This window comes from Zalophus californianus, chromosome 4, assembly GCF_009762305.2.
Source record: "Zalophus californianus isolate mZalCal1 chromosome 4, mZalCal1.pri.v2, whole genome shotgun sequence".
Taxonomy (NCBI): domain Eukaryota; kingdom Metazoa; phylum Chordata; class Mammalia; order Carnivora; family Otariidae; genus Zalophus; species Zalophus californianus.
Genome location: NC_045598.1, coordinates 21,964,601 through 21,987,783, shown reverse-complemented (window position 1 = coordinate 21,987,783; position 23,183 = coordinate 21,964,601). Strand labels below are relative to the sequence as shown.

The window sequence follows — 23,183 nt, the reverse complement described above, 5'->3', positions numbered from 1 at the left end:
GCTGGATGGCAGAAGGGAGAAATCAATTGCAATACATTCATAGAATGGAAAACTATACAAACTACAGCGAAACATCCACCTGGGCAAATATGAGAAACACAACGCTGAGTTGAGAAACAGTGTGATTGCATTTGTAACAAGCTCAAAAAACGAGCAAAGTTACATAATGCGCTGTTTGGGGCTGCATGTACACATGGTAAAACTACTCCCCAAAGGGTAAGGAAATTATAGACACAAATTTCAGGGGGGTTGTGTGTTTATGTGTAAGAGGGGTGTGGGGCATATTCTTAGGGAGGGACACCCAGACAGTGTCCTAATTCACCAGTGTGGCTCAGCCGTGTTTGTTGTATTATTGCTGCATGACTTCCAGAAACATTACCTATTTTCTTTTGTACAAATCAACACTAAATAGAATAAAAAGATGCATGAGGAAGTGATTTATGACAAGCTCCAAGCACATACGGCTCATCCACCGTATTCTTCCTGCATGCTGGGCACAGCACTAACTATAAGATGTACAAATAATAGCCAAACTCGTCTTCCAGTAGATCTACCAGCAGAGATGATCACTGGCCCCATTTTGTACATGAGGAAGCAGACATCCAGAGAGGTTAAGCAGCTTGCCCCAGGTCACACAGCTAAGGGGATGCGAGATGCAAACCCAGGTCTGTCTGACTCCAGAACCATCCTTCTTAGCCACTGGTCCCCTGCCTCTCCCACAGCAGGTGCTCAGCAGGCTCAAGACTGCTCTGGTCCCCTCTGATCATGCAGCGTCACTCCTTTCTCAAAGTCCCCGGAACACTTCCCACAATCAACAGGTGACCTCGCATGCCTCCCCTATGAGTCTGTGTCTAAGTCCTCCATTTTCCTAAAGCTCGCCCAGTGCAGACGGAATACCCGTGCCTCCTATGCATTACCCAGTGCTGGTACCCAGCGGGAGCACGACAGACGCTTCGTTTTGGATTTGGGGTGTTACAGAACCCATCGAAGGGGCTCGGTCCTCCTGGCTCAGGTGTGGAATCCCAGAGCCACGGGGAAGGGCGGGAGGGCCAGGCACTCACCTCGGGGGTTATAGCCGTGCGTGTCCATGAAGGAGAGGCCCAGCCGCTCATCCTCCTGCAGGGTGCTCTGGTCCGTGAAGCTCCGGTCCACAGCACTCATCATGTGGGTCTTCTCCTGACGGTAATTGGCAGTGGCTTTGGTCATGTTCACTGGCTTCCTGCAGGGAGGGGTTGACAACAGACACACATAGGTGCTGAGCTGGGCCGGACAACGCCCAGAGGTGGATGGGGAGGCCCAACAGTCAGGGGGCCTTGAGGCCAGGGGACATTCTAGAAGCGTCTCTAGATACCAAGAGGGCTCTGCCTCTATCCTTTGCTTGGCAAACCCAGAGCCGCTGCCTCCCCACAAGGGACTAGGCAGAGTCCCTGTCCTGGGGACCCTTGCTGAGAACAAGGGATGAAGCCCAGCAGCCTCGGGCTGGGACCTGGCCCCTGTCACTGGCCTGGAGGGCTCAGGAAATGGGAAGGATAGTCACTCTGGAACTATTCTGGTGTCACAGCAATCACCTCATCCAAACTAGGAAGATGACTGCCCCAGCTCCAGCCCCAGCACGCCCGCAGAGCCATCCTCCTTTCCCCCCATCCTCACCGAACATGTGCCCTGAGAATCCCTTTTCCCCACAATGGGGGTGCACTATGCTCCTCCTTCATGGCAGAGAGTCTGGCTGCTGCTCAGCCAGTACTCAGGAGTCTTCCTCCGGGCAGGGAATGAACTCCGACTGGCTTCTTCCTATCCCCAGAACCCCCAGGATGGTCCCACCATGGGCCACGTTAGACAGGTACAGAGATCCATACAGGGCCCATATTCCTGCCACGGCCCACCAGTCCATCCAGCCACTGGAAGCAGCAGAGGGAGAAAGCAAGAGGCCCAGTCCCTCCTGAGAGGCCTGGTGATAGGACCCTAGACAAGGGCCCTGCACAGCCCAGGCCTCCAGCCCAGCTCTATAGATGAGGATGGCAGTCTGTGACTCCAGAGGACTCAGAGGGACATGGGAGGAAGAGCAGGGGTGTAGCTCCATGACCGAGGGGCTGGGCAAAAGGGAAAAAGGGAATGACTTGGGACCTGTCTTGAGACTGCAGTGGAGTCAGGGGCCCAGTCACAGGGAAGGCTCAAGATAAGACAGCCATTCACCCTGATGGGCCCTACAGCATGCAAGATGTGGGGTAGACCCAAGAGAGGACTTCCAGGTTAAGAGGGCTCAGGAACCTTGACCATCGGTGGAGATAAAGAGGCTAAGGAAGGGATCTTCCCAGACAGGCAAATTCTAATCACTCTGTCCTAGTTCACGAGCTGTCTGGGGCAGGGGAAGACTGGGTGACCCCAACCACCAAGCTCTGGGCATCACCCTCACCATGGCCCAGGGCAGAGCCGAGGACCCCCTTGGGGGCAGGTGAGGAGAAGCCTCTGTGACTGTGATCTTGACCATCAACACAAGAGAGAAGTGGAGGGGGAAGGAGGGAAGGGGAGAGAGGTGAGGAGGGGGCAAGGGAATCAGGGAGCTAAGCGGGTGGGGAGAGGAGAGACAGTGAAGGGACCCTGACAAGGAGGGAGATGGCGAAGGGGACAGAGAGAGAGGGCGGGACGGGCAGACACCAGCATCAGAGGGAGGACAGACAGAGGGCCGTGGACAGAGGACAGCAGTCAAGCTGTGCCTAGAAGGCAGTCTCCAGTGGTGTGCCCCAGGGCTCTGTTCCCTGCCCAGGCCTCTCGGTTCACGGGGAAGAACTACACACACCAAGCACCCAGCTCCACAGAAGCCAGAAGCCAGAGGGACGGCGAACACTGCCGGCCGCAGCTGATCAGGGTGAGAGTCAGCAGAGGGAGGGCCATCGGACACTTGGAAAGGTTCTGCGTCTAGGGTCAAACATTCACTGCACAAGTAGAGAGGGCGGGACAACCGTCTTGTCCGCGATTTCTGGAAAAGCCCAGCTGGAGGCTCCCCCTGAGCCGACGGGGTGTGGTTGCTGGAAAAGCTGGTGCGACCCTGGGTGATGTGGATGCAAGGAGAGGGTCCAGGAGGAGGAGGTGAGAGACCCCCGTCCTCTGGGCTGTCCTGGGGCCCCCTGAGCCTGCTCTGCTAGGAGGGAGAACAGGCACGGGTGCAGGGACTGTTCTGGAAGGCTTGCAGAGTCAGAGAAGACAGAGGCAGAACACGGAGGACCATCAGGAGACCAGGCAGTCGGATGGGGCCTGGGTGGTAACCCCAGCTCTGGCACTTCCTGTGACCTCTGACCAGTCCCTTCACCTCTCTGAGCCTCGGTCTCCTCCTCAGTAACACGGGAGGGATGACAGTGCGTGCTTCTTGGGGTCCGAGCCCAGAGGAAGCGCCCAGAAATGGTGGGTCTGAAGAGCCTGGGGCCGCCCGGCTGGAGAAGGGGCTTGTGCTGGCCCGAGAGCTGTGTGTACCGTGGGGACAGCTGCCAGGGTGGGGACGGGCCTGCCCCGGACACGCACACACACGTGCGCGGCTGTGGGCCCCAGAGAGGGACCCGCGAGAGGCCCTCCACACCAGGAGGCCGACACAGGGCCCAAGGGGGTGGCGCGGGGCTACTTACGGGTAGTAGGAGTAGGCATAGTGGTCCCTCCTGGCAGCATGCAAAGAGAAGAGCACAGTTGGGCCCATGGTCCTGCCACAAGGTGGGCCGAGGGCAGCACCCAGTGGGCAGGGAGGGGCCTGGTGCTTTCTGTGCTGGGGAGGGTGCTGGCCAGGGACTGGACAGGTCAGGAGGACCTTCCTTGTCCCAAGGGCTGGCTGGGCTCAGTCGCTGAAAACCAAGACCCGAGGCCCCTTCTAGAACCTTCCCCAAGCCTGCTGCTGGAGGGAGGAGGTGGTGGGGAAAGGGCCTGGGGAAGCCGAGCTTTCACACAGTCACATAGGCATGGACACAGAGATAAATACACACACTTGTGCCCAGGGCACACTCACACATAAACAGACACACTCATGTGGATACACAATCACGCACAGACACCCTCCCTCATGTGCTCACAGGTGACCCTGCTCTCCCCTGCAGCCCCACCCCTCAGTCCCAATGCTGCTCACACCTGCAGGCCCCTCTACCCCTGAGGGGTCAGCCCTCTGCATACACCTGTGCCTGGGAGGGAACCCTGGCTGGGGGGTGGGGGTAGGGGGGAGGTGGAGAGGGCTCCAGCTGGACTCCAGGGCAAAGGTGAGGCCCGCTCTCCCCGACCCAGACTGCCCCTGAGTGTGGGGTCCATCAGAGGAGCCGGGCCGCCCCCTCTGGGCACCCAAAGCAGGGCTTGGGTCTGATCCCACTTCTCAGGGGGGAAGCTGAGTCCCAGACAGTCGTGGTCCTCCAAGGCCTCTCTGGGGGTCAGGGGCAGAGTGCAGACGCCTGTCCCAGGACCCTGACCCCCAGAGCCAGCTCCCTCCTGAGGCCCCATCCGGGCACATCCAGGGGTCCTCCATTCACCTGCCCCCCACACCACCCCATCAGCAGCGACCCCAGGGAATAGCCTTCCACGAGGGACTCTGCAGACTGGGGGAAGGGAGGGAGAGAAGAGTGGAAGGGTGAGGCCCAGTGAGGGCAGGAGAGTGGCTGGAGGCCACACAGCATGTCTCCTCTCATCCATCCCAGGAGAGAGCGGAGGGTGCAGGCCCATGGCTGATTACAGGGGCCCTGAAGAGGAGGGATGGCTGAAGGAATGGCATTCTGGTCTCAGCTGTAATGTCAAGATTTTTCAAGAGCCTTCCACAAAGACTCCCCCATAATTGCCAACTCTATTGTGTCACCTGTACCCTCCCTCTGCCCCCCACCCCGGCACCCTGTTCTTTTCACAATCTGTAATTACGCATCCGTGCTGTTTCTGGTTTAATGCCAGGCCCCAGCACCAGCTACAAAAGGTGGTACCCTTGTCTCTTTTGCCTACTGCTGGCTCCCAGGGCCCAGGACAGAGCCCAGAACACAATGATCCCCCAATAAATATTTCATTGAATTAAGTAATCAATAAAGAGGGAAAATAAATAAAAGTCCTCCACCTCTGCGAGTGTCCATAGCCTCCTCCAAACAAGTGAGATTAATAATGACCCTGCCCAAGGGGCCGCTGTCAGCCCAGCTCCTCCCTGCTTCCCTCCACCTGCTGAGCTGGGAGCTGGCGGCGGGGGCGGGGGGGGGGGGAGTTCAGGAGGACCCCACTCCACTGGGCCAGGCCCTGGGGATGCACAGCCAACAGGACAGAATTTCTCTGCCCTCATGGAGCTCTCATGTCCAGCAGGGAAGAGAAACAATTGAGCCAAGCACTCCAAGTTAAGTAAAAAAAAAATGCAGGGAGAAGAAAGTACTATGAAGGCGAAGGATGGGATTCTGGAAGCAGAACAAGGGCTACACCCGGCCTGGGGAGTTCCCCAAGGGCAGATGCACCCAGGCTCACTGTCCACCCGGGCAGGGCAGGATGGGGAGCCTGACCACCGTCCCCCTGGCCCCCCCACACACTGTCTCTCCACAACCTTCCTCTGACAAGGATGCACAGGGTGGCAACTGGGTATCAGCCCTCCCTCAGCAACCGCCTGACCTGCCCATGAAATTTAATGTGGGCACCTCCGTCGCTGCCAGACCTGCTCTGACACCCCACAATGCAGACCAGGGGAGCCCTGAGGAGCATGGTGGACCCTGAAGGCCAGGATAGGATTTAGGGGGATGCAATGGGGTGCTAGAGAATGCAAGTGAATGGCTTTTAGAGGAAGGAAGGAAGTCTAGGGGGACCCTAAGGGCTTCAAGGGTAGCCTGGAAGGGTTTATGGGGGAGCAGCTGTGTAGAGTGCAGGGTTTCCTAGTGAGGCCCCAGCAGTATCTCTAACCCATCCTCTCCTGGGCCCAATGCTCTGCAGAGATGGGTGACACCCTCCCCTTGGCCAATCCTCTCTCCTTGAGGATTCATTTCTAAGGCCTCAAATACTACCTGCAACCCCCCAAAATCTGACCACTCCCCTACAGCACTCACCATCTGCCCCCCTCCCCACCCCACCCTACCTCAGAGTTAACTTCCAGGTCCCCCACAGGAGAGGACAGAAACTTGCTAATTCTGGGCACCTACTGTGCACTAGACATGGTGAGGCCCTTCACATCCCCGGCCCTAAGGAGCCCGGGTTTTGTAGTCAGGACTGGGTTCAAGCCAGGCCCTGTCACTTACCAGCCGAGTGACATGGTCAAGTCGTTCAATTACAGTTTCCTCATTTGTGAGAAGGGGCTCAGACCTGCTTCATGGGTCAGGATCCAAGAAGGAAGTGTTCTCTGATGTATCCTGAGTGCTAGAACAGTGCCTGGCACACAGTAGGTGCTCAATAACTAATGTTCTAATGGGTGGTGTGTGTGAAGCCTTGGGCACACAGTAATATTCACGAAATGATGTAGTTTAATTTATCCCAAGAAGCTGTGTAGGGACTAGGGAAGGAAAAAAATCAGCTTCATGCCCTGGAAACCCTACCCCCGGACTCTCTGGGAGAGTCTCTCTCTGCCGGTGCCTGGCCTCAGGAAATGCAGCCCTAGCCAGTCCTCCCTCATCCCCCTTGGTCCTACTTAACTGCTCCTGGCAGCCCTGAGATCCAGCACCAGCCCAGAAGCAGGTGCGCAGAGCCCAGGTTGGGAGAGGGCGCCCTGGGTGACCTCGGGCAGGTCCATGCCCCCTTGGGGCCTCAACATCTCCACCCTTCAATTATGGTGCTTGGACCAGTGTCCTGGGGCTGCCTGGTGGGGAATGAAGTGGAGGGGAGGGGAACCAGAGTGGTCTCAGAAGCCTCCACCCCTGCTTCAACCAGAGGCTCAGCCTTCATCTGCTCCGTGTACTGGGCCTCCTAGGGGAGGTTTATTTGCTGTTCTGAAAACAGGTTCTGTTGCTTTAAGAAGATTTGAAAACCACTAGACCAGATGTCCTCGAACTACCACGCAGCTCTCACCTCCTGGGCTCTGAGCCTCTACAATTCTAAATTCTGAGATTCTTAGAATCCCAAATCCTGGATTTCTGAAATTCTGAAATTCTAAGTTCTGGATTCTAAGAGGTGCTGGGACTCATGCTGCCCACTGCAAAATGCCCTAGGAAAGGCACCCCTCAGAAGCACGCCAGACTTTGAAGGCCTGGGGGATGGGAGGAGCAAGGTCTCCTCTGAGTCATGGGCCCAGGAGGATTCCACAAAGATCAAGAGTAACAGGGTCCAGGGCAAGCTGAGCCCAGGGAAGATGGGGCCCAGGAAGAACCATGGTTCAGGGTCCTTGGTGTGAAAAGGAGGGAGCACCACCCCCACTGCTCAGGGTCAGCACCACAACCCCAGGGTCAGGGCAGACAAGTCGGCCAAAGGTCTGCAGGGGGCTAGAGATTCGAAGTCAGGTTACCTCCACACCCTCCCCATTGGAACAGCCCATGCCCACTTCCAGCACAGGTCCTTGGCAGCAGGTACGAGCACCCTTCCCTGGGTAGTGGTACCTGGCACCAGCCAGACCTGAGCTCCAGCCAAGCCCTTCCAGCGCAGCTTCATTTGCAGAGGCTCTGGCTTCCCACTTCCTGGCTTGGGCCCGTCCTCAGGCTGGATGCCCAGGTTGGCAACCTTCCACACTCACCAGACAGCTGCCCTCCCAGGCCCCAGCCACTGCTCCTCTCTGCCCACCAGGCTTGTGAGGGAGCCTTGCGTGAGTCATGGCACCGGCCTCACTCACCCCTTACGAATGATGATAATGATGGCCCCCAGCAGAAGAATGAGGACAGCAAGTCCCCCCGCACAGATGCCCAGGATGAGCCCCATCTCCTCCGATCTCTGGGACACCTCCAGGGGTCGCTTGCTTTCCTTGCAGGCAGCTGGGGAGAATAAAGCGGGACAAAGGGTCAGAGGGGAGATAGGGACCACCTACCCACTGCCTGGAGGAGTCTGAGTCCCAAGGAATATACTAACACATGTGCACAAAGACAACTACCCCCCATCCTCAGCTCATAGGCAGCCTTTCAGTCCAATCTGCCCCTTCATCATCCTTACAACTTCTGCACCCCCGTAGACCCCATTGGGAAGAGCTCCCCTTTCCTCTCTACTTTCTCAAATCCTCCCATCCTTCAGTGGACAGGGGATGGAGGATGTCTGGGGCCTTCAGACTCACCGTCCTGCCCTCCTGAGAGGCAATGGGGGGAGAGAATTATGTACTTAGGACCTGCTGAGGGCATCTCAGGATGGGGGACCAACCACATTCCCTGTCTACACTGCAGGGCCCACCTCTCCCCCACCACAACAAAGGGGGCAGATACAGAATCCAGAGCCAGTGCCCAGTGCCATCACCCCCACGGCCCAACCATAATGGCTCGCCCTCCAAAGACCTGTACCAGGCCTCTGCCAAAGCCACTTCTGTGACCATGACAAGAGAGACAGAGGTTAGTCCTACTGCCCAAGGTTGGAAGAAGGAGCCCTTCAGGTAGGACAAATGGGGACCAGGAAGGGAACCCAGACCACCCTCCTCTGCTCCCACAGCTCTGGGAGCTCAGGGCCCACCCCCCCCCCAAGAGCCCAGAGGGGAGAAATCCACTGCTGAAGGCCAGGAAGGAACCCAGGGGGGCTTACCTTTCCTGGCGATGCGGATGCAATTCAGCCGGGTCTCCTGGAGGCAAAGATGCGGGTCTCAGCACCACCGAAACCCCGACCTAACCCTCCCCAGGGGTATCCTTTGGCAGCTTGTCTTGGGCCTGGTCAGAGCTCAGCCAGTGCTCACTGTGACTAGAGACACCCCTCCCGGCAGGAAGGCCTGAGGGGGAAGCAGGGAGGGGAGGGAGGGGCCTGAAAAGAGGGCAATGACTTAGGAAAGGGGAATGAGTTCAGGGGGAGCAGGGAAAGAAACCGCGTGGGAAGGGGGCGGCCAAGGGGCTGGTTAAGAGGGGAGCCTGGGGAGGAGAGAGCCCCCAGAGGAGGAGCCTGGAGAAGGGTGGGGCTTCCAGGAGGAGGTGGGTGGTGGGCCTCAAGGTCTGGGGAAAGCAGGACCGGGAGATGGACTCTTGGGGAGAGAGGAGCCTGAGACAGACACTAGGGCCTCAGGGAAAGGGCAGGGATAGACTAGGGAGGGGTGCTTAGACGTAGAAGAGTCTGGGGGAAAGGCTCAGGAAGGAGAGATGCTCTAAGAGAAGGAGGCTGAGGTCAGGAGGCTCAGGGAAGGAGAGTGGGGGTTCTGGAGAGGGGGCGGGGCCGGGGAGGGTCTCTGGCCTCCTAGGGGGCTGCTCAGAAGGCTCCTCCGAGGGGTCCCCAGCCTATCCCCATCACAACCCCTGCCAGTCCCTCACCCCCTTCAGGTGGCTTGTTGCCTGGAAGTAGATGAGGTAGGCCTTCCTGGGCTCAAGCGGTGGGTTCCAGAAGCCGCGATAGGTCTGGTTGTCACCCACGGTGAAGGGCATGGCTTCCGGCAGACTGCTGGCCGCAAGTTCTGCCCCAAAGTAGTGCACCAGGCCGCGGGCCAGCGCAGCGTCAAAGGTCAAGGGTACTGGGAAGCAGTCCTGGCTGCCTGGCTCCCGACGCAGCCTCCGCGGCCGCTCCTCCTCCACAATCACCTGGTACACGCTGGACAAGGAGGGGACAGAGCAGTGACCGCAGGGCCAGGGGACAGGGAGAACCATCTGGTGGCTAAGGGCACGGGCTCTGGGGTCAGGCCCAGCCTGGGAATAATCTTGGTTCTGCCTCTTACTCGCTGGACAACTCTCTTAACCTCCCTGGGCCTCAGTTTCCTCCTCTGTAAAGCGAGCGTGATCACAGGACTGTTCCACGAGCTAAATATAAGGAAGGAGGCAAGTTTCAGAAGCAGGCAGTGCCTGTCAGCTGTTAGGACTGTGACGAAGGTGGAAAGAATGTGGGCCCCTCTCAGTGGCACCAAGCCCTAGAGCCCCACCCTGACCCTCCTCAACCCGTGCTCCCGTGCCTGCCAAGGACCTGGGGACCCGAAGCCTCGGGCTCCGCCCCAGTTACCTGTGGCTCCCTTTGGGCCTCCGGGAATGAGAGTCAGACTCATCGTGTTCATTCATTCATTCAGAAAGTGCTTGAGCTCAGAAGCTGGGCCCGTGCTCGGTAGGCACTTGGGGATCTAGGCTTCCTGGAACTGACCTCCAGTGGGGGAGACAGCCACTGAGCAAGCAAGCGAGGCCACACAAATCCTGCATCCGGCTACCCTCCCAACCTGGAGGCAGCCTCGAGTCTGCAACTCGGAGCCTGTCACCTCTGGGTCCTGACAGCTAATTTGTGTGCCCTCGTCTGTCTTCCCTCTGATGTGTGTCTCCTGGTCCCGACTTGTGTGTTTCTATTTATTTGTCTCACTTTACTGAATGGCCTTTTGCTGTGAGCTCCTCCAAATCCTCGGTGGAACAAAGCCGAGAGTAAACAGGTGAGTGCTGACAAATTCAAATATTTCTAGTCACAGCCTCGGTCACGTCTTGGCGTGTGGCACCCATTCTGACGGCTGCACCCTGGGAAGTAGGAACGCCTTTCGCTGGCTCTCCGGCTGTTTTGTTCGAACATCAGAGCTGTGCAGGAATCACCCCAGTGCCCTGGGATTGGGCCACACAGGTTCGTCCCTGTCACTAGCGCACGGCAAACGCCAGCCCAGGCCCCTCTCAGCCTCCATTTCCCAGGCCAAGGTCAGGCCTCCACTGGCCCCACGCCCCACCGGGAGGTAATAATAATCAACACTGAACAAAGCATCTTGACTGGGATGGTCCCCATTATGCAGACAAGGAAAAGGAGACTCAGAGAGGTAAAGGGACATGGCCCAAGGTCACACAGCCACTATGCCTCCCCCCTCTCACCATGTTCCACCCCCCACCTTGTCATCATCATCCCTGAGGGACACTAAATGGGCTGTCTCACAGGATCTCTCAAGAGGACCAGGAAAGCAGAAGGCACTGCTGGGTTTCCCAGCTCCCAGACATAGCCACACAAGGGCCCTGAGGCTCCTGGAAATGCAAAATGCCCCTCAAACGTCCTGACGCTGACCTGGGTCTCCCTGGAGAGTCTGGGAAGCAGCCCGGACAGGCTCTGCAGTAGCAAATACAGGGAGGTAAAGCAGGAGAAGGTGTGTGAGGACGTGAGGGAGTGTCAAGAGCACATGGCCAACCCACTACCTTCTCGGAGGCTTAGCAGGATCTTTCCACACCCAAATACAGGCCGTCCCCCTCTCCCAGTGCACACAGCTTTGTGGGAGGACAGGGTGCACCAGAGGGGCAGGGAGGCTCCGTGACTTCAAAAGGTACAAGCTGTGCAGACAGACCTGGGTTCCCAATCCCAGCTCTAGCACCTTCCAGCTGTGTGACCTTGAGGGCAAGGGACTTAAGGCCACTGAGCCTGTTTCCCGATGTGTAAAATAAGGGTAACAGCACCCCACCCCCCCCCAAAGGCCGCCAGGAGGATAAAGTGACTCCTGCAGGTGAAGTCATAAACACAGAATCTGGCTGATAGCAGGCATGTACACACATCCCACAAACACCCTCACACTCTCTCACGCACACACACTCACACCTCCACACCACACATCACACGTATACAGTATGTGTCTTTATCTCACACACACACACACACACACACACACACCATCTTGTCTCCAGCACCTTCTCTCCAGCAGAGGCAGCCCCAGCTTTCTCTAGGGAGAAGTAATTGGAGAAGCCAAGCTCTTGGCCACTTCACAGAGATGGCCCTGTCTGGCTGGCTGCCCCAACCTTCTAGAAGGCTGTGTCTCCCTGGCCAGGACCTTCTGGGGAAAAAGCTGGGAAGAAATACAGCCCCCAGAGTTTCACTTCTCCAAGATATCTGAGGGAAGACCCTCAGCCGAGGCCTGGACAGTCACACCTCTCCAGGCTGGACACTATCCAAAGATCTCATGGAAATCACCATCAGACACCCATGGCTTCAGAGGGGAGGGGCTGCAGGCTTTCCACCCGCCCAGGATCACAAAACATCCTCCTCCAGACACTCTGAGCGCTGAGTGGGAAACTGAAGGAGGATGAGGCTGAGCTGGCCCACGTGGGTGGCTCTGGGTCAGAGGAGGGGCTTCTTCCCTACGGCCCTGACCTCCCATCCCTCCATCTAGGCTTTCCCACCTGATGGGCGCGCCGCGGCCCTGTGCCGGCCTCAGCAGAACGGTGATGGTGTTCTCAGACTCGCCCAGGGGTGACGGCATGTCGGCATAATCAAAGCTGGGAGCTGGGGAAGGGGACAGGAATATAATCATGGAGCCTGGCCACTAGACCAGGAAGGTCAGGCCCCTAGCCTCCTTGCCCCGTCCTCAGATCTCCTCCCCTTCAGCCTTGTTCCCTCTGACCTGAGCTTCCCTGACTTCTGACCCCTGTACTCAGCCCTCAGATTCCACAGTCTCCTGACCCCTCTGACTTAATCCTCCCTGACCCCTGAACTTAATCCCTAAATGGTACATTCATCTCAGCAGGGGCCCTCTATAAACAACTCTGGGACGCTCCCCACCCCCTTCCATGCCCCCTCTACCCACAGAACCCTGGGATGGTGAGCCACCTCTAAAGGGGTCAGGCCATGGCCAGGTGGGCTTACCTGAGATGTTGGTGGTGATCTCGGTGAGTGCTGCCTGGCCAAAGCCTTTGCCCGTGCGGGCCCGCACGGAAAACAGGTAGGTGGTGCCTGGGTGCAAGTTGGAGAAGACGTGGTAGGTCTCGTTGCGGAGCTTGGAGATAGTACGTCGTGGGCCCGGCACATTCACCACCGGGTCTGATGACTCAATGCTCTGGTAGCTGACCTGGGGGCAGGACAGGCAGGTAGGCGGGCACAGAGATGGGGAAGGTCATCACTGGCCCCGTAGCCTCCCACCCATCATAGTTCAGGAGAGCTAGGGAGAAGGCTGGGCAAAGGGGAGAGGTTCAGTGGGACTGTGGATGCCCATTAGCCCAGATCTCTAGGCACCTTCACCTCTCTTCTTTTGGGGCCCCTGTCCCCATAACCCACAGGGTACAGACCCTGACCAGTGGAAGGAACCTCAGTGATCACTTCTGTCCCCACCCCAATGCACCTCCCTCTCCAAGCTGTGTGCCCACCTTCCACCAGGGACCCCCACTGTAATGCGGTCCAAACCCACCTCATACTGAGTGATGAGGCCATTGGGTTCCTGGGGCTCCTCCCACTTGAGGAAGATCATGTCCTCCAGGGGAGTGAAGGTCAGGGACTCGGCCGCAATCCCACCAGGCACTGCAAGGGGAAGGTGGCACAGGGCAGGGGAAAGCCAGCTTTGGAACCAGACACCTAAATTCAAATTCCAGCCTTGCTATTTCCTAGCTGGTCTGCTCAGACTACACCCTCTCCGAGCCTCAGTTTCTTCGTCTGTGACATGGGGATGAAAAACAACCCCTCCCTCACCAGAATTAAACGAAGTGATGGACATAAAGCCCCAAGGTAAATATCAGGAACTTCATTTGATTCTACCTATTCCTAAGAACTCAAAGGAGGTAGCTGGCATTTTTCATTACTGTGCAGGCGGCATCCAGCCCAGAATGTCTGAATGTTCCTATTTTGTTCCAGTTGAGTGGTTTTCACAAAATACAGACCTTTGTCAGAGAAATAGAAACAATTGCATTAGAGTGGCGGGATTATGGGTAGGAAATGTTTTCTTGTCTAAAAATTTCTGATTACACAAAAACTGTGTTCAGTGTAGAAAATCAAAACGAGCATCAAGAAAATTAATGGCACTTAAATTCCATCACCGGGAGACACCATTTGCATTTTCGCATAAACCCTTTCAGGTCTGGTTTTGTTTGGTTTTGTTCTAATGTACCATCTCAACAGCAGTCACAGGGAATTTCTTCTAGGAAGAGTAGAGTCTTTGGGAAAACACCTTGATAAGCCATTGTGGGGAAGCCGAAATCCTAAGGCAGAGCCCAAGGTGTTCAATGAAGCTAACGTGCTCTGGGTTAAAATGAACAGTTCACAAGGCAACCCTACCATCCATCCGCCAAATTGATAAAATGAAAAAGACAATTCCAAGTGTTAGTGAGGATGCAGAGCGACCGAAGTTTTCACACACTGCTAGTGGGTGTGTAAACTGTCACAAGCACTTGGGGGGAAACCGTCTGGATAGATCTACTTATTGTGAACACACATCCTATAACCTAGCTGTTCCACTCCTAGGCATTAACCGATCAGAAATGTGTCTATCTACACCCCACCCCCAAAAAAAGAATCTATAAGGATTTTTCTTTGCAGCACAATTTAAAATAGGAAAAATAAACGTGGTGGATTCACGTAACGGACTATTCGGTAGCAAGAATGAATTCCCTAGAACTGTACACACCACATGGCCGGCTCTCTCAAGCATAATCAAGAGAAAGAAGCCAGTCATAAAAACAATACATACTGTATGACTCCATTGATAGAAGATTCAAGACCAAGCAAAAATTAATCTACTGCATTATAGGTTGGGATAACGGTTACTCTCGGGAGGTTGAGAGTGGGAAAGTACATAAAGGGGGCTTCTGGGGAGCTGCTAATGCTATTTCTTGATCTGTGTAGGGGTCATCCTGGTGTGTCCAGTCTGTGAGAATTCACTGAGCTGCCCACTTCAAGTAAGTGCACTTCCTACAAGTATCATACTAAAGTTTCCACGAAAAATTCTAAAAATTTAGTAATGAGCAGTTATTGGAGGGCGGGAGGAGAGGGACAAAGAAAGAAGGCCAAGTGCCCAAGTAAGGCCCGGTCAGAGCCAGGTAAAGCAGCCACAACGTACCTGGGGGAGGGGGCAGACAGAGGTCAACAGACTTTAACAATGGAGGGGTCTGATGTTGAACTTGAGGCAGATTGTGAAGGGTAGTAGAATAGGCCACCCCAAAATATACCACTTTGGCATAAGGATTATTTTGAGCTGAATCAAGAAGAAGCAGATACAAGAAAAGTTCTCTGTCCTCTCCATTTGCCTAAAAGCAGGACATAAATTTGTAAAAGTGCCCCCCTCCCCTCGCTACCAGGAAGGAAAGAAGTTAAGCACTGAGTCAATGCTAGACCCTTAGCAGCCCAGAAGAATCTCTGTAAACTTTACGGAACTAGCCCTTACCTACCACTGGTTTCCCCATATATTTGCCTTCGCATAATCTGCTGTTCCTAGAATCTCAAAGTCCTTTTCCCATCACGTTGCTTCCCTACAAATTCATTGTTCTTTTGTTAAACTCCAGCCACTCCTCCGAGCTACTCATCACTGAATACTCCTGAGTGGTGTGTGTGTGTGTGTGTGTGTGTGTGTGTGTGTGTGTGTGTGTGTGTGTGTGTGTGTGTGTGTGTGTGTGACACACATGGTAATAAATTCCTATCTGTTGTTCTCTTGTTAATGTCTTTTCTCAGGCTAATTTATAGGGCCCCAACCAATGGACCTAAGACAAGTAGAAGGAAAAAAGTTAAGTTTTCCCTTCTCTGCATTTGCAATGCCTCAGGGTAAATCCCCCCGCAGTCCTCACTCCCACCCCCAGCAAAACCTCAGCGCATCAGCACGGGGCTTAGGGCAGACACACTGCCATGGGTAAGGGGGGTTTTGTGGAAATCAAGGAAGGAGCTGAATTTTGTGTCTGGGACACTGCTGTGCAGAATAGAAAAGTCCACATGTAGGGAGTCAAGAAAAATTATTAACCAAGGAGCTTAGAGTACCTGCAGACCTGCAGGAATCTGGGGGAAGGCTCTGGACCTGTGCTGGGATTACAGCACCACTGTGAAGAATGAAAACTCTGAAACAGATAGCCAAGTTTGAAATCCAGTTCAGATACCTATCTTCTAGCTATGTGACCTCACCTGTAAAATGGGGATAGTATATAGTCGCCTACCACCTAGGCTTGTCATGGGGATTATATGAAAAGCATTCCCAATAGAGCTTGACATGTAATAAGTGCATAATCAGTATTGCTTTGACATAAGTAGAACGTTGCACCCGACAATGACAGAACACACAATTTCTTCAGTTACACATGGAACATTTCCCAAAATTTAACCATATGCTGCGCCATAAAACAAAGATCAAATTTCAAAAGACCAAAATTAGAGTATGTACTCTGACCACAGAAGAATTAAGCTATCAGTCACAGATAATTATGGAAGTCTTAAAAATCAGGCAATGTAATTCTAACTCTTAAGTCAAAGAAGAAATCACAACAGAAATTAGAAAATATTTTGAACTGAAAAATAACAAAGACAGAACATATCAAAACTCATGGGATGCAGCTAAAGCAGGGCTCCGAGGGAAATTTATAGCTTTAAATGCATATGTAAGAAATGAAGAAAGGCTCAAAAATCAATAATCTAGTAAGCTTCCATCTCAAAAAGCTAAAAGAACGGCTGATCAAATCTAAAGAAAGTGTAAAAAAGGAAATATAGAATAGAAAATAAATATACTATAAAGCAAATCAACTAAACCAAAAGTCAGCCCTTTGGGAAGATTAAAAATGTATATACCCCTAGCAAGAAGATACAAATTACCAAAATCAGGAAAGAAAAGGGGGACATACGCTATTGATCCTACAGAAATTAAATAAATATAATAAAAGATTATAACCAACTTTATGTCAAGAAATGTGACAATTTAGGTAAAATCAACAAATTCCTTAAAGCCCAGTACACCAGATACTAGAATAGAAATTCTTAATATTCTGATACCTATTTTAGAAAGTAAAACCATGATTAAAAAACATTGCCACAAAGAAAACTCCAGGCCCAAATGGCTTCATTGCTGAATTCTTTCAAACATATAAGGAAGAAATATACTAATCTAACCCAGTCTTCCAGAGAATAAATATTAGCCATCATTACTTTGCTCTTAGAGTTGTTGTGTTTTTTTTTAAGATTTTTATTTATTTATTTGACAGAAACACAGCGAGAGAGGGGAACACAAGCAGGGGGAGTGGGAGAGGGAGAAGCAGGCTCCTGGCTGAGCAGGGAGCCCTATGCGGGGCTCGATCCCAGGACCCTGGGATCATGACCTGAGCTGAAGGCAGACGCTTAACAACTGAGCCACCCAGGCACCCCTAGTTGTTTTAATCATAAGCAAAACACTTCCTACAAAAATTTCAGCCTGGGGGCGCCTGGGTGGCTCAGTCAGTTGGGTGTCCAACTCATGATTTTGGCTCAGGTGGTGATCTCAGGGTCGTGAGATCGAGCCCTGAGTCGGGCTCTGCACTGAGTGGGGAGTCTGCTTGAGATTCACTCTCTCCCTCTGTCTCTGCCCCTCCCCCACCCCACACTCTCCACACCGCCCCCCCCCCCACTTTCTCTTTCAAAAAAATAAATACAATATTTTTTAAAAACATTTCAGTGTCACATAGGGTGCCTGTGGGAGGCACTGAGTACGCCAGGAGCCGGGGCTGGGACTCTTACCGTCCTCGTCTGTCTGGAAAGTGACCTCCTTGCCCTCCTTGCGCCCCTCGGGGTTAGTGAGGATGAGCCGCACGTGAACATTCCGGTAGGGCAGCAGATTCTTGATGGTGTAGCGGCTGACACCCCGCTCCATCTTCACACACTCCCGGACGGTCTGGTTGTGGCTGCTGCCCAGCATGTAATGATAGCACAGGGACACCGCGTACGTGTGGCAACGTGTCACGTTGTAGCCCAGAGGTTCCCACTGCAGAGTCAGCTGGCGGGCCTGGATCTCAGCAAAAGCCAGGCCTTTGGGGGCCCTCATGGGTTCTGGGGAACCCAGGAAGCACAGAGCAGAAGGCAGAGGAAATAGGAAAACATCAGTCAGCTGCTGAAATCATTCGTCCTTTGTCCTCAAGAGTTCAAGAGACCAGCTAGAACGTCGAACAGGGAGTAGAAGTGTGTGCGCTGGAGTTAGACGGGGCCGCATCTGAATCCAAGCTCTGACCCTTGCTGCTGGCAACCACTGGCTGAGTCCCTTCGCCCCTCGAGCCTTAGTGTCCTCCCCCACAAAATGGGATAATATGCCCTACTTCACAGGATTGGTTGTGAAGTTAAAGGTAATGTGTGCAAAGCACGTATGACAATGGCTGATACACAACAGGTCCTCAAAAGTGTTAGCTATAGTTTTTTTTTTTTTAATAACACAATTCACCTCCTATTTCAAGACCATTCTGGAGGGCATCAGGACAGTCTGAAATGACCAAATGCTCTATTTTTCTTAATTTATTAATTCTAACTTCTTCTAAAACAGCTTATAGTAATATATACAATACGGTAAGATGTAGAAATGAGGACGATGGGTGAAATGACAACCAAATAAATAATGCCAGAGAATGTTAGGGAAACAGAAATGTATGCCATTAGGTCCCATGCAGGTCTAAAGATAAGGTTCAGACTGGGTGGTGAGTTCCCTGGCTGCCAAAGCAAAAAGGGAAATACAATCTGTTATAGAAGGACAATAACAATAATGGCAGGGGGCTCCTGGGTGGCTCAGTCAGTTAAGGGTCCGACTCCTGATTTCAGCTTGTGATTTCAGGTTGTGATCTCAGGGTCATGAGATTGAGCCCCTGCTTGAGATTCTCTCTCTCCCTCTCCCTCTGCCCCTCCCCCTTACACACACTCACTCTCTCACTCTCACTCTCAAAAAGATAAACAAATCTTAAAATAATAACAACAACAACAACAACAATGGCAGTTAATATGTACTGGGTGCTTTGCATGTGCCAGGCCTTGCTCTGGAGGCTTGAAAATACATTATTTCATTGAATCCTCTCTGTAATCCAACAGACAGGTGCCATTTCTAGCCCTGTCATATAGATATAGAAATGGAGGCAGAGAGAGACTAAGTAAGTTGCCCAGAGTCAGTGACACAGAGAGTCACATAGGGAAACTGGGATGAAAACTTGGACAGGCTGGCTCCAAAATCCAGACTCTTAACCACCACCTGCCTCCCCATGAGGAAGTCAGTGTCCAGCAGCAACAACCACAAAATCACACCAATGCCTCAGGAGGGACAGCTCCCACAACACGAGGGAGGAGCGTGTTCCTGCGCTTCACAGCCTCTTGATGAATCTGTGAAGCCACTTATAAAATGTAAAAACCCAAGGCTTCTGAAGCAAAGGCAGGATGGAGCCCAGGTGCTCAGCCTCTAGTGCTCCATCTGCATTGACCAGCTGCATGATCTTCAATCTCTGGGCCTCAATTTCCTCATCAAGGAAATGATGGAAGAAGCCAAGATTACTGACAATCTTCTCTTTCTTGCACCCTAACTCTGTGAGATGCAGTTTCATTACCCTCAAGTTCCATGAGCACCTGCAAAGCGTCCCCAGTTGGAGACTCTCAGGACACGCCTTAGTGAGCAGATGAGAAAACACTGCTGCTCGCCTCTTGAGATGATTAAGTATGACCCTATTATCATTTCTATAGGATTCATTTGCTCAGGATGCTCTTTACAAAGAAGAGGCAAAGGGAAACACCATGCTCTTGACTCAGGAGTACAATGCCGGCCCAAGTACAGCACAATACAAAGTTCATTTCCACTGGAGCTTTCCTTTTTTCCCTGAGCCACGGGCAAGTGGCAGCCTCCAGTCATGTATCAGGCCACCAAAGAAATATGTCAGCACCTGCTAGGAGCAAGGCCCACCTCTTGACTTCTTGCACAGTCTGGCTACCTTCTCCCCACAAGCAAGGCAGACCCGATCCCCACAGGACAAGAACGCTGAGGGTCTGGTCCCACTGCTCACTGCAATCCGAGGGCTGCTGGCTGCAAGCCCACTTATCACGCTTGTTTCCTCACCTGTTCCTGGCCCCCAGAGATTTTCCTCGTGTTTTTCTGTGTGGTTTTGTTTTAACCCGCATTCTTAGGAGTTTGGAGTGGATGGGGGTGGATTTCATGTGCGCTCGCCCTGCCATCTTGTTCAGAGATCCTTGCTTTATTCCCTGACTTCCAGGCTCTGGTCCTGGCTGCCCAATGGGTATTGTCAGTCCCAGGGGGTCTAGGGAGCCAAAGTCCCAGTGCTTTATTTGCTCCCGGCAGCTCTGCGCACATCCCCGCCCCTGGGGACACTAGCCCCTTTGCATCCATGCTGGGTCGGCCAACGTGCACTGCCGCCTTTGCCCTCCTGCAGCATTTAGAGAAAGACATGAGAAATTACTTGTAAACTGGTGACACAGGCTGGGCTGGGACTATGACAAACAGGACGGTAAGTGTCCATCCAAAGGGGACAGCTGCTACTCAGCTCCAGGCAATGTTCCCGTGAACGACCATAGACTGGGGATGGCCGGATCCTCCCTTTTTTTTTAAGATTCTATTTTTAAAGTAATCTCTACACCCAACATGAAGCTCGAACCCACAACCTGGAGATCAAGAGTTGCACGCTCCACCGACTGAGCCAGCCGGGCACCCCGAGATCCTCCCTTTTTTTTTTTTAAAGATTTTATTTATTTATTTATTTATTTGAGAGAGAGAGGGAGAAAGAGAGAGAAACAGCATGAGAGGGGAGAGGGCCAGAGGGAGAAGCAGGCTCCCCGCTGAGCCGGTTGCGGGCCTCGATCCCAGGACTCGGGGATCATGACCTGAGCTGAAGGCAGTCGCTTAACCAACTGAGCCACCCAGGCGCCCCGAGATCCTCCCATTTTTTTAAGAGAAGCCAGAAATTCAGTTTTTATGTGAAACCTCCAGATTTTTAAATACTGACAACCTACTCAGGTTTTGGTAAAAACCAGTTCGTATGGCACAAAATAACAAACCTCTAACCTGGAGGATGAAATTTCCACCTTCATACTTGGGTACCTCACTCTAAAAGACGTGTTAGCCCCCACCGACCTCACTGGATTGAGGGGTCTTTGAAAAGAAAGCTCACTTTCCTCTTCTCTTCCCCCCCCCCAATCCTGATCAAATCTGGGCAAATCCAGGGGCTCAAATAGTTTGTTGACTACAGACTGATCTGTTGATTGAAGGGTGTGAATTCATGAGTCTCTCTGTTTCCAAAAACCATCTGGCACCCAGACGTACTCTCTTCAGCTGCCAGCACACACTGGCAAAACAGAACTTGGGGACCTCGAAGCCCCATCCCTCTGAATTCCATAGGGCTGCAGGCCACTCAGAGATCAAAGGTCAGATGCGTGGGGGAGGGGGACGGGGAGACGAACAAGGAGGCTCACAGTTAGCACCTGTTAAATTACACCAACATGTGTTGATTTTAATAATTCTAATAGGATGCAATAACCCTGAACCATTCAACTGTTTCTCCTGGAAGGGGCTTTGGAGTGGGGTCTGGTGCTCCAAATTTCAAATCCAATGGGCTCCCCAAAGTGCAAATTCTATACAACTATTTGTTAAAGCAATATATTTCAAAGCCCTTTCTTAAGCCGCTCCTGACTATCCTCCAGAAATTACCCAGAGGGGGGAGAAAAAACACTGTAAGAATGAAATTTTTCAGTGTAGTCTTACTTGTAATACTAAGGATCTGGAAACATAATAGTTCAGCAATATGGAGACTCCCTGGACTTCTAAAAGCCAATAAACATAATTATAAACACCACCACACATGGGACGCCACAAAGCAGAGGAAGCAGACTACAGAATGCTTTCTACATCCCAATGACAAGGGTGTAAAACTGTGTACCAAAGGCATATGGGCAGAGATTTGAAGAAGACTGAAAAACTGGGCAAGGATGGCAAGGTTTAGAGTGATTTTTTTTAAATGCCTTCTCCTGACATTATATTACTGTTTTTACAGTAAATCATATTTGCAGGAGGGGAGTTTCAGGGAGAAGGGGGAGCGGATAACACAACTGACCAACCGCAACACCGCTGGCCAAGGTGCCTAAGCAGGGTGCTGGGGAAGGGGGCGGGAGGTACATCACCGAACCAAGAGAAGCATGTTGTTAGGACGGGCAGGAGGAGTCATTAAGGTTTTGTCTGTCTGGTCCCAGGCCCCAGCTTCTGTCTTCGCCAGCCTGTGTGAAGTGCTCAGCAGTGCCTGGCACAACGTGGCCACGTCAGCCCATGATGGCACCTGCTGTGCCCGCGGCTGCTGCAGTTTTCAAATACTTCCCTGGAAATCGGGAGAGTCAAACTTTGGTTCTGACTGCTATGGACTCACTGGGTGGATCTGGGCAAGTGACTAACTCTTTAAAACTCAGTTTACTCATCTGTGAAACGGGAGTTAGCGATCACTGTCACCATGTAGCCTGTGGCCGGGGCCCACTGTACCATTTTTTCCCGGCAAGTGCCTTCCCCTCTCTGGGTTTCATTCCCCCATTTGTACACTCAGGAGAGGAGAAGAGAGATTGTCTGTGGACCCCCAGCTCTGATTTCTTTTATTCTGAATACCAGAGCAGAACTGGCTTTGAAGAGTTAAAAACACTGTAACAATAACAGCTGTCATTTGCTGCGTGCTTACTGTATGTCAGGCCCCATCTTCACATGTATTCGGTACATTTATGGCCATTATTTGCATTTCACCCGAAACACTGGAAGGCCCAAGGGTGCAGGCCTCACACCTCCTCTCTTTTCCACGTTCACTTATTCCCCAAAATCTCAGGACTGAATCTGGGGTTCTCAACCCTGGCACTCCTGACACTCTGGACTAGATAATTCTCTGTTGTGGGGGCTGTCTGTGCACCGTAGGACATTCGGCCGTTTCCCTGGCTTCCTCTACCCTTCAGATGCCATTATCACTCCACCCCCGGTTGTAATAACCCATGTCTCCAGACACTGCAAATGTCTCCCGGGAGACACAATCACCCCCAGTCGAGAACCACCAGGGTAAAAGATCTCATCCAGTCTCGTGGCTTTAAATGCCATCTATGTCTATGCTGCTGACTTTCAAATTTATATCTGCAGCCTGAACCTCTTCCCTGAGCTCCACTCGTAAATCCATCTGCCTGATGGATATCTCCACTTGAACGTCTAATAGGCATCTCAAAGTCAACTTTTCCAGCACAGAACTCCTGATCTACGGCACCCCGTCACACCTGCCCCTCTGCGGTCTGCTTCTTTCCAGTAAATGACAACTCCAACCTTCCAGCTGCTCAAGCAAAACACCTTGGAGCCATCCCTGACTTCTCTCTACTTCCCCCTCGCCTGTGCAATACGCAGTCCATCGGCAAATGCAGTCAGCTCGACCTTCACAGCCTCCACACCTCGCAGCCGCCCTGTTACAGCAGCCTCCTCACTGGTCTGCCCTTCTTGGCCCCTCGCCCTCCTAGAATCTATACTTCGCAAAAGGGCCAGAGTCATCCTTTTA

The 23,183-nt window shown here is 52.9% G+C and overlaps 1 protein-coding gene across 7 annotated transcripts in view; it reads right to left on the bottom strand.

The window, feature by feature from the left end:
* The window catches only part of PTPRU (protein tyrosine phosphatase receptor type U), a 77,152-nt gene that overhangs the window by 29,173 nt on the left and 24,796 nt on the right, over positions 1 to 23,183 (bottom strand). For 4 of the 7 annotated variants that reach the window (XM_027569837.2, XM_027569822.2, XM_027569824.2 and 1 more), the window contains exons 8-15: positions 17,389 to 17,697; positions 13,124 to 13,233; positions 12,586 to 12,787; positions 12,123 to 12,225; positions 9,327 to 9,600; positions 8,617 to 8,653; positions 7,730 to 7,868; positions 1,062 to 1,219 (exon numbers count right to left, since the gene is read on the bottom strand). In XM_027569837.2, coding sequence (XP_027425638.1) covers positions 1,062 to 1,219; positions 7,730 to 7,868; positions 8,617 to 8,653; positions 9,327 to 9,600; positions 12,123 to 12,225; positions 12,586 to 12,787; positions 13,124 to 13,233; positions 17,389 to 17,697 — 1,332 coding nt within the window. Of the gene's footprint in view, positions 1 to 1,061; positions 1,220 to 3,617; positions 3,648 to 7,729; positions 7,869 to 8,616; positions 8,654 to 9,326; positions 9,601 to 12,122; positions 12,226 to 12,585; positions 12,788 to 13,123; positions 13,234 to 17,388; positions 17,698 to 23,183 lie in introns of all 7 variants that reach the window. The other 3 variants (XM_027569808.2, XM_027569816.2, XM_035727303.1) reach the window with 1 other exon arrangement.